The sequence below is a fragment of the Primulina tabacum genome, chromosome 14, assembly GCF_025594145.1.
Source record: "Primulina tabacum isolate GXHZ01 chromosome 14, ASM2559414v2, whole genome shotgun sequence".
Taxonomy (NCBI): domain Eukaryota; kingdom Viridiplantae; phylum Streptophyta; class Magnoliopsida; order Lamiales; family Gesneriaceae; genus Primulina; species Primulina tabacum.
This window is the reverse complement of record NC_134563.1, coordinates 8,626,718-8,639,023: the sequence shown is the minus strand read 5'-3', so window position 1 is coordinate 8,639,023 and position 12,306 is coordinate 8,626,718. Positions and strand designations below refer to the sequence as shown.

Genomic DNA, 12,306 nt, shown 5'->3' with positions numbered 1-12,306 from the left:
GTAAAATGTGTGGCCGATGATGAAAATTGAATTGTGGTCCTGAAGTATATATGTGTTCATGATAACCTAGGAGTCACAATTATTTTGCACTGTCGTGTTTGTTGATACTATCGTTACTTAGAGACAAGTTGCATGCCTGTGATGCTAAATAGACGATGGAGATCTGATTCTTGGTGATTCTTGCATGACATTGATTGACACTTTTGCAAACATAGAAATGATCTAGGCAATTTTTTCACAATATCTTTGGGCCTGTGTTCTTTGTTTACTATCAATTGTAGCCCTTTGAGCTTCGAGTTAATTGAGATGCTTAAAATTTCTTTTGTACCTACCTCGCATATCATTTTTTTGGTTGAACAAATGCATGTGATTAGTTTGTATGAGTTGACTAATGGATTGACGGAAATCTAGAACTTGTTTGAATACTTTTCGAGGCGAAATACGGATAATATGTGACATAGGAATGATTTAGGCGATCTTTAGAGCCGTTTTGAGCCTTCGAGCCTACCAAATTAACATGAAATATCCCTAGTGTTCCATTTTGAGCCTACTAAAAAATCAAGTGGTGTATGTCAATGACATACAATTTGCCCCCACTTGTATCTATTCTACATCCCACAACAACTACCTAATGAAGCTTATACACTTTTTATCCTACCTAATTTTGAGAGAAATAAGTGCATTGGTGTTGTAATGATTCAAATACTCCTTGAAAAGAAAGAGAAAAGTTAAAAGTTAAATGTGCTAAAAGGAGTTGAAAAGGAAAAAAAGTTGAATAAAAAGTGGTGAAAAAGAAAGAAAAATATGGGAGATGAAGGATATGATTGGGAAGAAAACAATAAAGTGATGGTGAATGAAATGAGGATGAGAATTATAAAATTCAATTATTTCTCCCAAATCTTGATCTCCATACCTTTATTGTAGCCATGAGCTGTAGCCTAACGTTACAAGCCTACAAGACCTATTAACCTTGTCACATTTATCCAATATACTAGTGGAGAAAAGTTGTTCAAGTCAAACCTATGGATACCTGAAAAACATTGTCAACACGTATAAACTTTAATCACTTGCTTGCAAGCATCTCATTGTGTGATTTCATCTTTCGCATACTTGTGTTGACTATCTTTCGAGCCAAATATTCACCGATAAAGTCCTATTTGATCTATGAATGTGAATTTGTATTTTAATGAAGTGTGAGATGCACTGAACTGATGATTTCTTGATTCTGTAAGGCGGATTGGTATTACAACTCTATTTGAGCATTTGATTGGGTAAATGAACATTGACATGTCACACACGCACGTGACTCTTGGGAAATCGTGAATCACATGAAATTAGATATGTCGGAGGCCAATATCACTTTTTGCATATCCATGACTATATTCGTTAGCGTTAATTTTTCTTGATTATTTGCTTTTATTTTATTTTGCTCGGGACTAGCAAAAGTTCAACTTTGGGGGGTTTGATAAGTGCAAGATTTGCACTTAATTTATATTAGAATCTATTTTGAATTATGCTTGTTTCGAACAGAATTATGCGGTTTTTGTTCGTTTTTGTTGTCACTACAGGAGTTGAGGATAATAGTGCAAAGATGCAAGATAACACACCGAGAAGTGCACACCATCGGACAGAGGTGCGCGCACGGCCGTGCCACTTCATGCACAACCGCGCACGCATACATATAAGATATCGACCAGAGAATTGCGCGCGGCCGCGCCGCATCACGCGTACCCGCGCGCGCTGAAATGCTAGAAGATACACAGAGGTGCGTGCGCGGCCGCGCCACTTACACGCAGCCGCGCGCGCACAGAAGAACATGAAGACCCGAGAGGTGCGCGGGGCCGCGCGACATCACGCGCAACCGCACGCGCGCAGCAACAAGCCATACAGAAGAATGGTGCGCGCGGCCGCGCCACATCTCGCGCCACCGCGCGCATGGCGTTCTAGAAAGCTATATAAAGCCGCATCCTAGGTCAGAAAGGGGATTCAGCCGTCATTGGAGAAAGAAACGAGAAATCGGAGCGCATACACGAGACGAAGATTCATAGAGCGAAGAACAGTCACAAATACGAAGAACAACGGATCCGGGGACGGAGACGACGCTTCGGATTTGTTATCTTTTCCTTCGCTTCTTTATTTCATTGTGTAGCAATGTCTAGAACTACGAATGTGTCTTGTTTTTGCTTGGATTCCGTGATGAACTAAATTTCCATTCTAGAGATTGACGTAGCTTTGTCTATATGATGATTTGATGTTGATATTTTGATGATTGAATTCCGTTTTTGTTCAATTGTGTTGGGATCGATTAGGGGGGTAATCAGTTGAGCTACAATAGCTCCATTCTTGAAATATTGAACACCGATGAATTAAATCGAGTTTGGTTAAAAATCAAGCGGAAGATACTCGAAATAATCCTTCGTAGAAACCGATTAAATATTTTGTAAACCATTTAAAATATATGCACGTTGAGTTAAAATATTCAGTTGAAGCATTTTATCAAACATTTGGTATACAATATTTTGGTATTTGAAGAAGACATAAAATGCTTCAACAATGCATCTTTAAAACTATGGAAATGATAAGTAAATGCAATAAACAAATAGACACGAATTTGTTTATGGATGTTCGAAGATTTGCAAACACTCCTACGTCACCCTTTCTTCCCCTTGGGAAGGATCCACTAGAAGACTTTGATTTATACAACTACTTGTACAAACCCATTCCGGAAGGGCAGCACCCAACTAGAACTCCTAGCACTCAAGATTGTAGGCAGCACCTCACAATCAGCATATTGTTTAATGTCTCATATGCAAAGACTATATACACAAGTTTATTATCTTTGTGCAAGACTCACTCAACTAATCTTTGAAGTTCAACTCTCTTGTATATGTGTGAGTGATTGTGTGTGAGGAATTTATCATTTACAGTGTATATCTCAAATGTATCCTCACACGAAGGCTTGTGCTCTCAACTAGCTGATATCTTCATGCTAACTGTCCATGCTTTGAATCCACTTCAAAAGCTTTTGTTTGATCTTCAATATATTGTATTTATAGGCTCCAACACTGATATATACGTTAGACACAAGAATATGACCGTTGGAAAGTTTCTGTACTGTTTCTGGAATTGCAACGGTCAAATTCGTCTTGCTGGACATTTTCTCGACTGGTCAACTCTGGTCAACTCAACTGGTCAATCAGTGCAACTGGTTCAGTTGGTCTGGTTCAGTTCAACTGGTTCAGTTGGACTGGTTCAACTGGTCTTCAGCTGGTCTGGTTTAGTTTCAGCTGGTTCAGTTCAGCTGGTCTGGTTCAACTGGTCTTCAGCTGGTCTGGTTCAGTTTAGTTGGTCAGCAGCTGGTTCAGTTCAGCTGGTCGGTCAGCTGGTCAGCAGTTGGTTCAGTTGGTTCAGTTTCAGCTGGTGTGCTGAAATCAGCCTAGCTGATTTCAGTTTGTGCAGAACCAGTAACTTCATCGTCATTTATCAGCATCTTAAGCTTTGATTCAGACTTTGACTTATGAAGATGATTTGTAGATCATCGTCTTATCTTTCCAACGCATACTGAATCGCTTCATTTCGATAACCGAACTGAGAGATATGATCAAAATACCGCAGCTGCTCAAACTCAACTGATTGCTGTTTTCGTGTGATCAGTTCGGTAATTGAACGATCAGTTAGACCATGATAACATCCGATTTTTCCCAAATGACGTGAAATACGATTTGTTCCAAATTGAGTTTTCTAATCATTCCAGTTGGCGGATTGTAATTTGAATAATATAGTTGAGAGATATCATCAAAATACCGAAGCTCGCCAGAAATTTAGTTTTTGCAAAATTCAGTTTCAGTTTGCTTCTTGTGTTTGCAACCTCACACTTGAGTAAATATGTTAGAAACACAATAACAAGTTTTGTTAACATCAAAATAAGATTGTGAACTTGAAAGTTCCAACAATCTCCCCCTTTTTGATGATCACAAAACTTGGATAAACAATCAACTCGACTAACATATTTCTCCCCCTTTTTGTGTGAATCAAAAAGTCATATTTTCAAAACATTTTAAACAAAATTTTCTCCCCCTCAATATTTAAAAATAATAACTCCATTAAAATTACAATGAGTTCTCCCCCTATATTTTTGAAATTTTGAAAATTATAAAAGAAGAAGGATAACTAACCAATTTTCTCCATGGCTCATTTTCTGCTGCAGCACATATGCTCTGCCTTCAACGAATAAACTGTATTTTCTCGAGCATAACTAGGCTGTAAATTTTATACCGTTGTAAACCTCTATGAGTCTAGTTTGCAACGCAAAAAACGGTTCGTCATTTGGACACTCGAGCAAGGAGATATGCCATTTTTCCTACGGTCGTTGCAAGATGCACAAAAATTCAGTTTTGCATATATATGTGTAAAAAATCTGAAATTTTCGAATTTTAAACATCAAAATCAGTTTCAATGTTCTTTCAAGAACACCTGCTCTGATACCAATTGTGGGATCGATTAGGGGGGTAATCGTTGAGCTACAATAGCTCGGTTTTTGAAATATTGAACACCGATGAATTAAATCGAGTTTGGTTAAAAACCAAGCGGAAGATACTCGAAATAATCCTTCGTAGAAACCGATTAAATATTTTGTAAACTATTTAAAATATATGCACGTTGAATGAGTTAAAATATTCAGTTGAAGCATTTTATCAAACACTTGGTATACAATATTTTGGTATTTGAAGAAGACATAAAATGCTTCAACAATGCATCTTTAAAACTATGGAAATGATAAGTAAATGCAATAAACAAATAGACACGAATTTTTTTATGGATGTTCGGAGATTTCAAACACTCCTACGTCACCCCTTCTTCCCCTTGGGAAGGATCCACTAGAAGACTTTGATTTATACAACTACTTGTACAAACCCATTCCGGAAGGGCAGCACCCAACTAGAACTCTTAGCACTCAAGATTGTAGGCAGCACCTCACAATCAGCATATTGTTTAATGTCTCATATGCAAAGACTACATACACAAGTTTATTGTCTTTTTTCAAGACTCACTCAACTAATCTTTGAAGTTCAACTCTTTTGTATATGTGTGAGTGATTGTGTGTGAGGAATTTATCTTTTACAGTGTATATCTCAAATGTATCCTCACACAAGGGCTTGTACTCTCAACTAGCTGATATCTTCATGCTAACTGCCCATGCTTTGAATCCACTTCAAAAACTTTTGTTTGATCTTCAATATATTGTATTTATAGGCTCCAACACTGAAATATACGTTAGACACAAGAATATGACCGTTGGAAAGTTTCTGTACTGTTTCTGGAATTGCAACGGTCAAATTCGTCTTGCTGGATATTTTCTCGACTGGTCAACTCTGGTCAACTCATTGTCAATCAGTTCAACTGGTTCAGTTGGTCTGGTTCAGTTCAACTGGTTCAGTTGGACTGGTTCAACTGGTCTTCAGATGGTCTGGTTTAGTTTCAGTTCAGCTGGTCTGGTTCAACTGGTCTTCAGCTGGTCTGGTTCAGTTTCAGTGGGTCAGCAGCTGGGTTCAATTCAGTTGGTTGGTCAGCTGGTCAGCAGTTGGTTCAGTTGGTTCAGTTTCAGCTGGTGTGCTGAAATCAGCCTAGCTGATTTCAGTTTGTGCAGAACTAGTAACTTCATCGTCATTTATCAGCATCTTAAGCTTTGATTCAGACTTTGACTTATGAAGATGATTTGTAGATCATCGTCTTATATTTCCAACGCATACTGAATCGCTTCATTTCGATAACCGAGCTGAGAGATATGACCAAAATACCGCAGCTGCTTAAACTCAACTGATTGCTGTTTTCGTGTGATCAGTTCGGTAATTGAGCGATCAGTTAGACCATGATAACATCCGATTTTACCCAACTGACGTGAAATTCGATTTGTTCCAAATTGAGTTTTCTAATCAGTCCAGATGACGGATTGTCATTTGGATAATCCAGTTGAGAGATATCATCAAAATACCGAAGCTCGCCAGAAATTCAGTTTGTGCAAAATTCAGTTTCGGCTTGCTTCTTGTGTTTGCAACTTCACACTTGAGTAAATATGTTAGAAACACAATAACAAGTTTTGTTAACATCAAAATCAAGATTGCGAACTTGAAAAGTTCCAACAAATTGTGTTCTTTTCATTTATTTCACTGCAATTTACTGGTCATAAATTGTGTGTTGTCTGATTAATTCTACAACTCGGGAGAGGGACTAGGATTATAGATCATTAGAGACACATCGTTGAATGTTTATATCGTTCGGAAGGCGTATAACTTTAGCGAGGCTTAGGTAAGAACATTGGTTGCATTTATCAGTTAAACTTAGATTTTTATTAGGAATAATTGAATCAAAGTTTGATTGATACATTTTATTCGTCACTTGGGAAAGGGGGAATAAAACACGTAAGTGTTAAATAAGAAGAATTCATGACGTTAAATACAACAAGAAGAATTACCGTAGAAACTTAGTGAAATCATTCCTCTAGATATTTTCTATCATTGATATTTCTCCATTCGGTAATTCGATTTATTATTGATTCGCAATTGAACTGTTTTAAACACACCAATTCTCTTTTGATTCTTCTAAATAAAATCGTGATTATTTTAATTACAAGAACTGATATACATTTTCATATACACTCCTCGTGGAATCGACACTTGCACTCAAATATACATTTTACTATAACTTAACGTCGTGTGCTTGCGAGCAATCAAGAAAACACGCAACAGTGTCCCTGATAATCTTCCAGATAATAAGCTGCTCCCGAACTGACTCTCTGAGTTACTTTAAAAGGTCCCTCCCAAGGAGCTTCTAATTTTCCCACATCACCCACTGGCTATACTTTCTTCATGACCAGGTCCCCGACCTGAAAATCTCGTGCTCGAACATGTTTATTATGTGATCTCATAACCTGGCTTCGGTAGGCTTCCATTCGGATGGCTGCTCGATCTCTCTTTTCTTCCACTAGATCAAGCTCAATGGCCCGGGTTTGATCATTGTTACTTGGGCAGGATTCCACCCGAGCACAAGACTGTCCGATTTCCATAGGTAGAACTGCTTCCGAGCCATAGACTAAACTATATGGAGTTTCCCGGGTAGCTGTCCGAGGTTTAGTCATATATGCCCATATTACACTTGGTAACTCTTCAACCTAATCTTTTCTCTTTCCTTGGAGTCGGGCTTTTAATGGTTGTACAATAATCCGGTTGGTCACCTCGGTTTGGCCATTGTCTTGTGGATAAGCTACCAAGGTAAAAGCTTGAATAATTTTCATTTCTTGGCACCAAGACATGATTTTCTTACCCTGGAATTGCCTCCCATTATCTGAAATTAACTTTCTAGGGATTCCAAATCTGCAAACGATGTTTTTCCAAAGAAATTTCATCACCTCTTCCTCAATAATCTTGGCCAAAGGCTCGGCCTCCACCCATTTAGAGAAATAATCCACGGCTACCAGAAGAAACTTTTTCTGAGCCCGGAATATGGGAAAAGGACCCAAGATATCCATGCTCCATTGATCAAAAGGACATGATGTTGAGATAGGTTGCATGCCCATAGTTGGATTGTGTTGAAATGTAGAATGATACTGGCAACCTTTACATGCTTGGACGAGTTGAGCAGCATCTTGATTCACCCGGGACCACCAAAATCTGGCCAGTATCGCCTTTCGAGCCAGGGCATTTCCGCTGAGATGTTCACCACAGCACCCTTCATGGATTTCTCGGAGGACATACTCTACTTTATTTTCTGCTAAACATTTGAGCAAAGGGCCCTGGTATGATCTCATGTATAAAACATCATTCAAAAGAACGAACCTGGGTGCTTGCTTCTTGATTTTTAAAGCTTGAGCCTAGTCTTCGGGGAGCTTGGAATGAATTATGTACTCGATCAAAGGGGTCATCCAAGAATTCTTGTGTGTTGATGGAACATTTTCATCAATAGAGAGAACCAGTCAGGTGAAACACAGGATTTCCCGGGTGCTTATGTCTGACATGGAAGCGGCCATTTTGGCTAAGGTATCAGCTTCCTCATTCTCTTCCCTGGGTAATCTGTTCGATGCTCCAATCAATTAAAGATGCTGCCCAAGATGTGATGAGCCCCAAATATTTGAGCATTTTTCATTTTTAGCTTCATATGCTCCTTTGATTTGCTGGGCGACCAATTGAGAATCAGAATAAATAATGACCCGGGAAGCTCCGACTTCTCGGACGGATTGTAATACGGCCAAAACAGCTTCATATTCAGCTTCGTTATTAGTGACCCGGGAATCAATCCTCAAAGCTAGCTTAACCTTCTCTCCAGATGGAGCAATCAAGACTACCCCTACTCTGCATCCTGACAAGTTCGATGCACCGTCAACAAAAACTCTCCATACTTCTTCTTCGGGTCGAATCATCTCTGTCAAGAAATCTGTTAATGTTTGGGCTTTTATAGAAACCCGAGGTTTATACTCATTGTCATATTCCCCGAGCTCTACTGTCCACTCGACCATTCTTCCCGAGATTTCAAAATGTGTCATGATTCTCCCAAGTGGGGAGTTAATGAGAACCACAATTGGATGTGAGAGAAAATAGGGTCTCAGCTTTTGGGCAGTTACTACCTGATGCGAACACGGTTGGTCAAGCCCCAAGGAAAGCATGTGATCTTTTAGAGTTGCCAGAGGGACCAACCATGAGGGGATGACTGAAGAGGTTCAAGGAAGCATTGCATGGGCTTATGAGCAATCAAGAAGGGTTTACGAGCAAGGAGTCAAGTGCCGAATCGTTCATGATGCATGGGAGTGAGTTTGGGAGTTCAGAGGAGCATTATTCAAGCACTAAATGTTGAAGGATCCCGAGAGCCTCTCGCCCGAGCAGGTATAAACTACCGCCCGAGTGCGACACCTACGTCCAAAAAAATAAATCTGCAAAAGTCTCGCGCACGGGCGGACAAAAGTTACCGCCCGGGCGGACACAGTTTCGGGGAAAAAATATTATTTCCTTATTTTTAGCACTAGATAATTTGGTAGCTTATCTTTTTATATCTTTTGAATTTGTAATCAATATTTGGACGAATTTTGAACATAATTTTATGATTATTGAATATTGAATTGATTATTCTGGAGTTTCCTCTCAAACAAACCAAAAGCTTCTTGCTTTGTATCAAAATCAAACTTATCAAAGTTTTAACTCTGTGGCGTTTGTCGATCGTTTCTTACGCGGATTGTCAAAGACGAGTTCTTTGAAGGTTTGTTTGAGTATCAGTTGTTTCATTGTGATTCTTTGTTACTAAACCGCGTAGTTTATGGGTGAAAATCACGTAATTGCTTGAATCAAAAGATCGGGACATCGTAACGACGATCCTTGTTCGCTATTGAATTGAGGGCGCGATTCATATTTAATCGTGTTTGTTATTCTTACGTACGTGGATTCATATCACTACCAAGGCTAGAGCTATCTTCTCCACTTCACTGTATTTTAGCTCTGTTCCTCTGAGGTCATGACTGACATAATACACCAGCTTCTGGTCAGTTCCTTCCTCCCTATTGAGTACAGAGCTAACGTCGTATTCTGTAGCAGATAGATAAACCCACAATTTCTCCCCTGGCTCGGGCTTTACTAAGATGGGCAACTCGGCCAAGTGCTTTTTCAGATCCTTGAAAAGCTTGCTCACATTTCTCGTCCCAACCAAACTTTTGGGCCTTCCTCAGAATTTGAAAAAATGGATAACTTCTGTATGCAGACCTTGAAATGAATCGAGATAAAGCAGCAATTCTCCCTGTTAATTTTTGCACTTCCCGGATAGATTGGGGGGGAAGGCATATCAAGCACTGTTTTGATTTTTTCCGGGTTTACTTCAATTCCTCGGTTAGTCACCAGAAAACCCAAGAATTTTCCACTCTTTACACCAAAAATACATTTGGCCGGGTTGAGCTTTATTCCATACTGCTTTAGGGTGGCAAAGGTCTCGGCTAGGTCAGCAACAAAGAAAGAGATTTCCCGGGTCTTGATTAAGATGTCATCCACGTAAAATTCCACATTCCTACCCATCTGTTTCTGAAAAACATGATTCATCAGATGCTGGTATGTGGCTCCGGCGTTCTTCAATCCAAAGGGCATGACCACATAACAGACGGTGCCTCCTGAAGTGATAAAACTAGCTTTATCTTGATCTTCCCGAGCAAGGGGGATTTGATGGTATCCCTGATACGCATCCATGAAGCTCAATAATTTGAACCCGGAGGTTGAATCCACCAATTGGTCAATTCTGGGAAGGGGATAACAATCTGTGGGACATGCTTTATTCAAATCCGGAAAGTCTACGCACATCCTCCACTTCCCCGTAGTTTTTTGAACAAGGACCACATTCTAGAGCCAAGTAGGGAATTACACCTCCCGAATGTGGCCGGCCCACAGTAACTCTTGTACCTGTTCATCAATGACTTTATCTTTTTCGGGGCCAAAATGTCTTTTCTTCTGCTTCACAGGCCGGGACCCCGGGATAATATGCAATTTATGCTCAGCCACTTGGGGTGAGATCCCGACTAGTTCCTGCTGAGACCAAGCAAAAACACTTATGTTAGCTTTTAAACAGTCCAAGAGACTTACCCGGGTGGAAGCATTAAGATTTCGGGCCACCCGGATATGCTTCCCTGGCTCAACCTCCACCACTTCCTGCTCCTCCTCGGCAACGAAATGCACCTCCCTTTCCTCGGCCACCTCCTCTGCCCGGCTCCCCTTCTTCCCCTTGTCTTCCTTCCTTGCCCTCTTCTGATCCACTCGGACCGTCTCCCCATAACATTTCCGAGATGAAGGCTGATCTCCCCTGACCTCCCCGACCTGACCTTGTACAGAAAATTTGATTTTCTGATTATAAGTGGAGGTCACAGCCCTCATCTCGTTCATAGCTGGTCGCCCAAAGACGATGTTATACGAAGAAGGAGCATCCACTAATGTAAAGACAGTCATGACCGTCTTTCATAACTCTCCAGTTCCCAGAGTTAGTGGCAATGTTACTTCTCCTTCCGGATACACAACATGGCTCGCAAAGCCAAACAAAGCTATCTCAACCGCCTCTAGCTGGTATTCATGCAAATCTATTTGTACCAGGGCTTCCTTGAAGATGATATTGATAGAGCTGCCATTGTCAACGAAAACTCTTAATACATCATAATTGACAACCCGGGCTTGGATAACAAGAGCATCATTATGGGATAGACTGACTCTCCTGAGGTTTTTCGGGCCGAAACTTATGACCGGTTCATTCCTCCCCCTCCCATTAATTTCCGGACACTCTCTTCTACTTGTTGCCTTCCCAGCCCGGTTGGAATCGCCATCCGTGGATCTTCTTGAAATCATTTTTATTACTCCTCGAATCGGGGAGGAGTCTTTTTTTTATGGTTGCTTATTTCTCCTCTCCCGGGAGCTTCCTTCCTCTCTCCTGCTCCCACTCGGGACATCTGCTGATCTTCTAGAAGTATTAGGTCTTGGGTGCCGGGCTAACCAAGGTAGTTGCCTTGGCTCACTGAGCATATTAAATCCTGGAGTAGAACGTCGATTGGATTCTTTCTTTAAAGTTCAACAGTCACTAGTGTCATGAGAACATTCTTTATGAAGGGTACAAAACCCTTTCTTCTCTGGTCTCGGCAATCGTGCCCTTGAACTCGGGTGCTGGGCTATATCTGAGCTACATTCTTGAATTTCCCGATCCCGGGCAATTCTCAGAGGGATGTTAGAAAAATGCCCCGAACCGCCCTGCTTATGAGCTATCTCCTTGGGCCTGACAACCCGGTCTCCCCTGGCTCTTTTCAAAGCTTCTCTCTTTTGGTTTTGGGCCTCTTCCATGTTGATGTACTTTTCTGCCCGGGATAAGAGATCTTCAAAGTCTCCAGGCAGTTTCTTTGTTAGAGATCGAAAGAAATCTCCCTCCCACAACCCTTGCGTAAATGCGGTATTTTTTGTCTCAGGGGCGCAGGCGGGGACATCCAAAGCCACTCGATTGAATCTTTTGATGTATGCCCTCAAAGTCTCGTCCTGGCCTTGTTTTACTTCAAACAAACTGAAAGCAGTCTTCTTATATTTCTTGCTGCTGCTAAACTGGTGCAAGAACACTTTTTGGAAATCTTCAAATGATTGGATGTTTTGAGGTGCCAACCCTTCGAACCATCTCTGGGCCGAGTCGACCAGGGTGGTCAGGAACACTTTGCATTTAATCTGGTCTCCGTAACAATGTAGCATGGCCATATTTTCGAATCTGTAAGATATTCTTCAGGGTCAGAACTTCCGTCATAATCCTTAATCCTGGCCGACT

At 40.7% G+C, this 12,306-nt stretch overlaps 2 protein-coding genes across 2 annotated transcripts; both read right to left on the bottom strand.

Moving 5' to 3' along the window:
• Nucleotides 1-9,665: 9,665 nt before the first annotated feature.
• LOC142523759 (uncharacterized) lies at nucleotides 9,666-10,964 on the bottom strand. Its single transcript, XM_075627490.1, has 3 exons — nucleotides 10,605-10,964; nucleotides 10,425-10,547; nucleotides 9,666-10,199 (listed from the first exon to the last, which is right to left on the bottom strand). The coding sequence occupies exons 1-3, from the start codon at nucleotides 10,962-10,964 to the stop codon at nucleotides 9,666-9,668; spliced, it is 1,017 nt and encodes a 338-aa protein (XP_075483605.1).
• A 609-nt stretch (nucleotides 10,965-11,573) lies between these two features.
• LOC142523758 (uncharacterized) lies at nucleotides 11,574-12,239 on the bottom strand. Its single transcript, XM_075627489.1, has one exon. The coding sequence runs from the start codon at nucleotides 12,237-12,239 to the stop codon at nucleotides 11,574-11,576; it is 666 nt and encodes a 221-aa protein (XP_075483604.1).
• Between the last annotated feature and the right edge of the window lie 67 nt (nucleotides 12,240-12,306).

Bases quoted from the DNA above. Each gene is read 5' to 3' on its own strand.
- LOC142523759 (XM_075627490.1), bottom strand. From the start codon at position 10,964: ATGACTGTCTTTACATTAGTGGATGCTCCTTCTTCGTATAACATCGTC. The intron at 10,548-10,604 runs GTAAGTCTCTTG...TGGTCTCAGCAG, and splicing joins ATCTTAATGCTTCCACCCGG to GAACTAGTCGGGATCTCACC. The intron at 10,200-10,424 runs GTACAAGAGTTA...GATGCGTATCAG, and splicing joins ATAAAGTCATTGATGAACAG to GGATACCATCAAATCCCCCT.
- LOC142523758 (XM_075627489.1), bottom strand. From the start codon at position 12,239: ATGGCCATGCTACATTGTTACGGAGACCAGATTAAATGCAAAGTGTTC.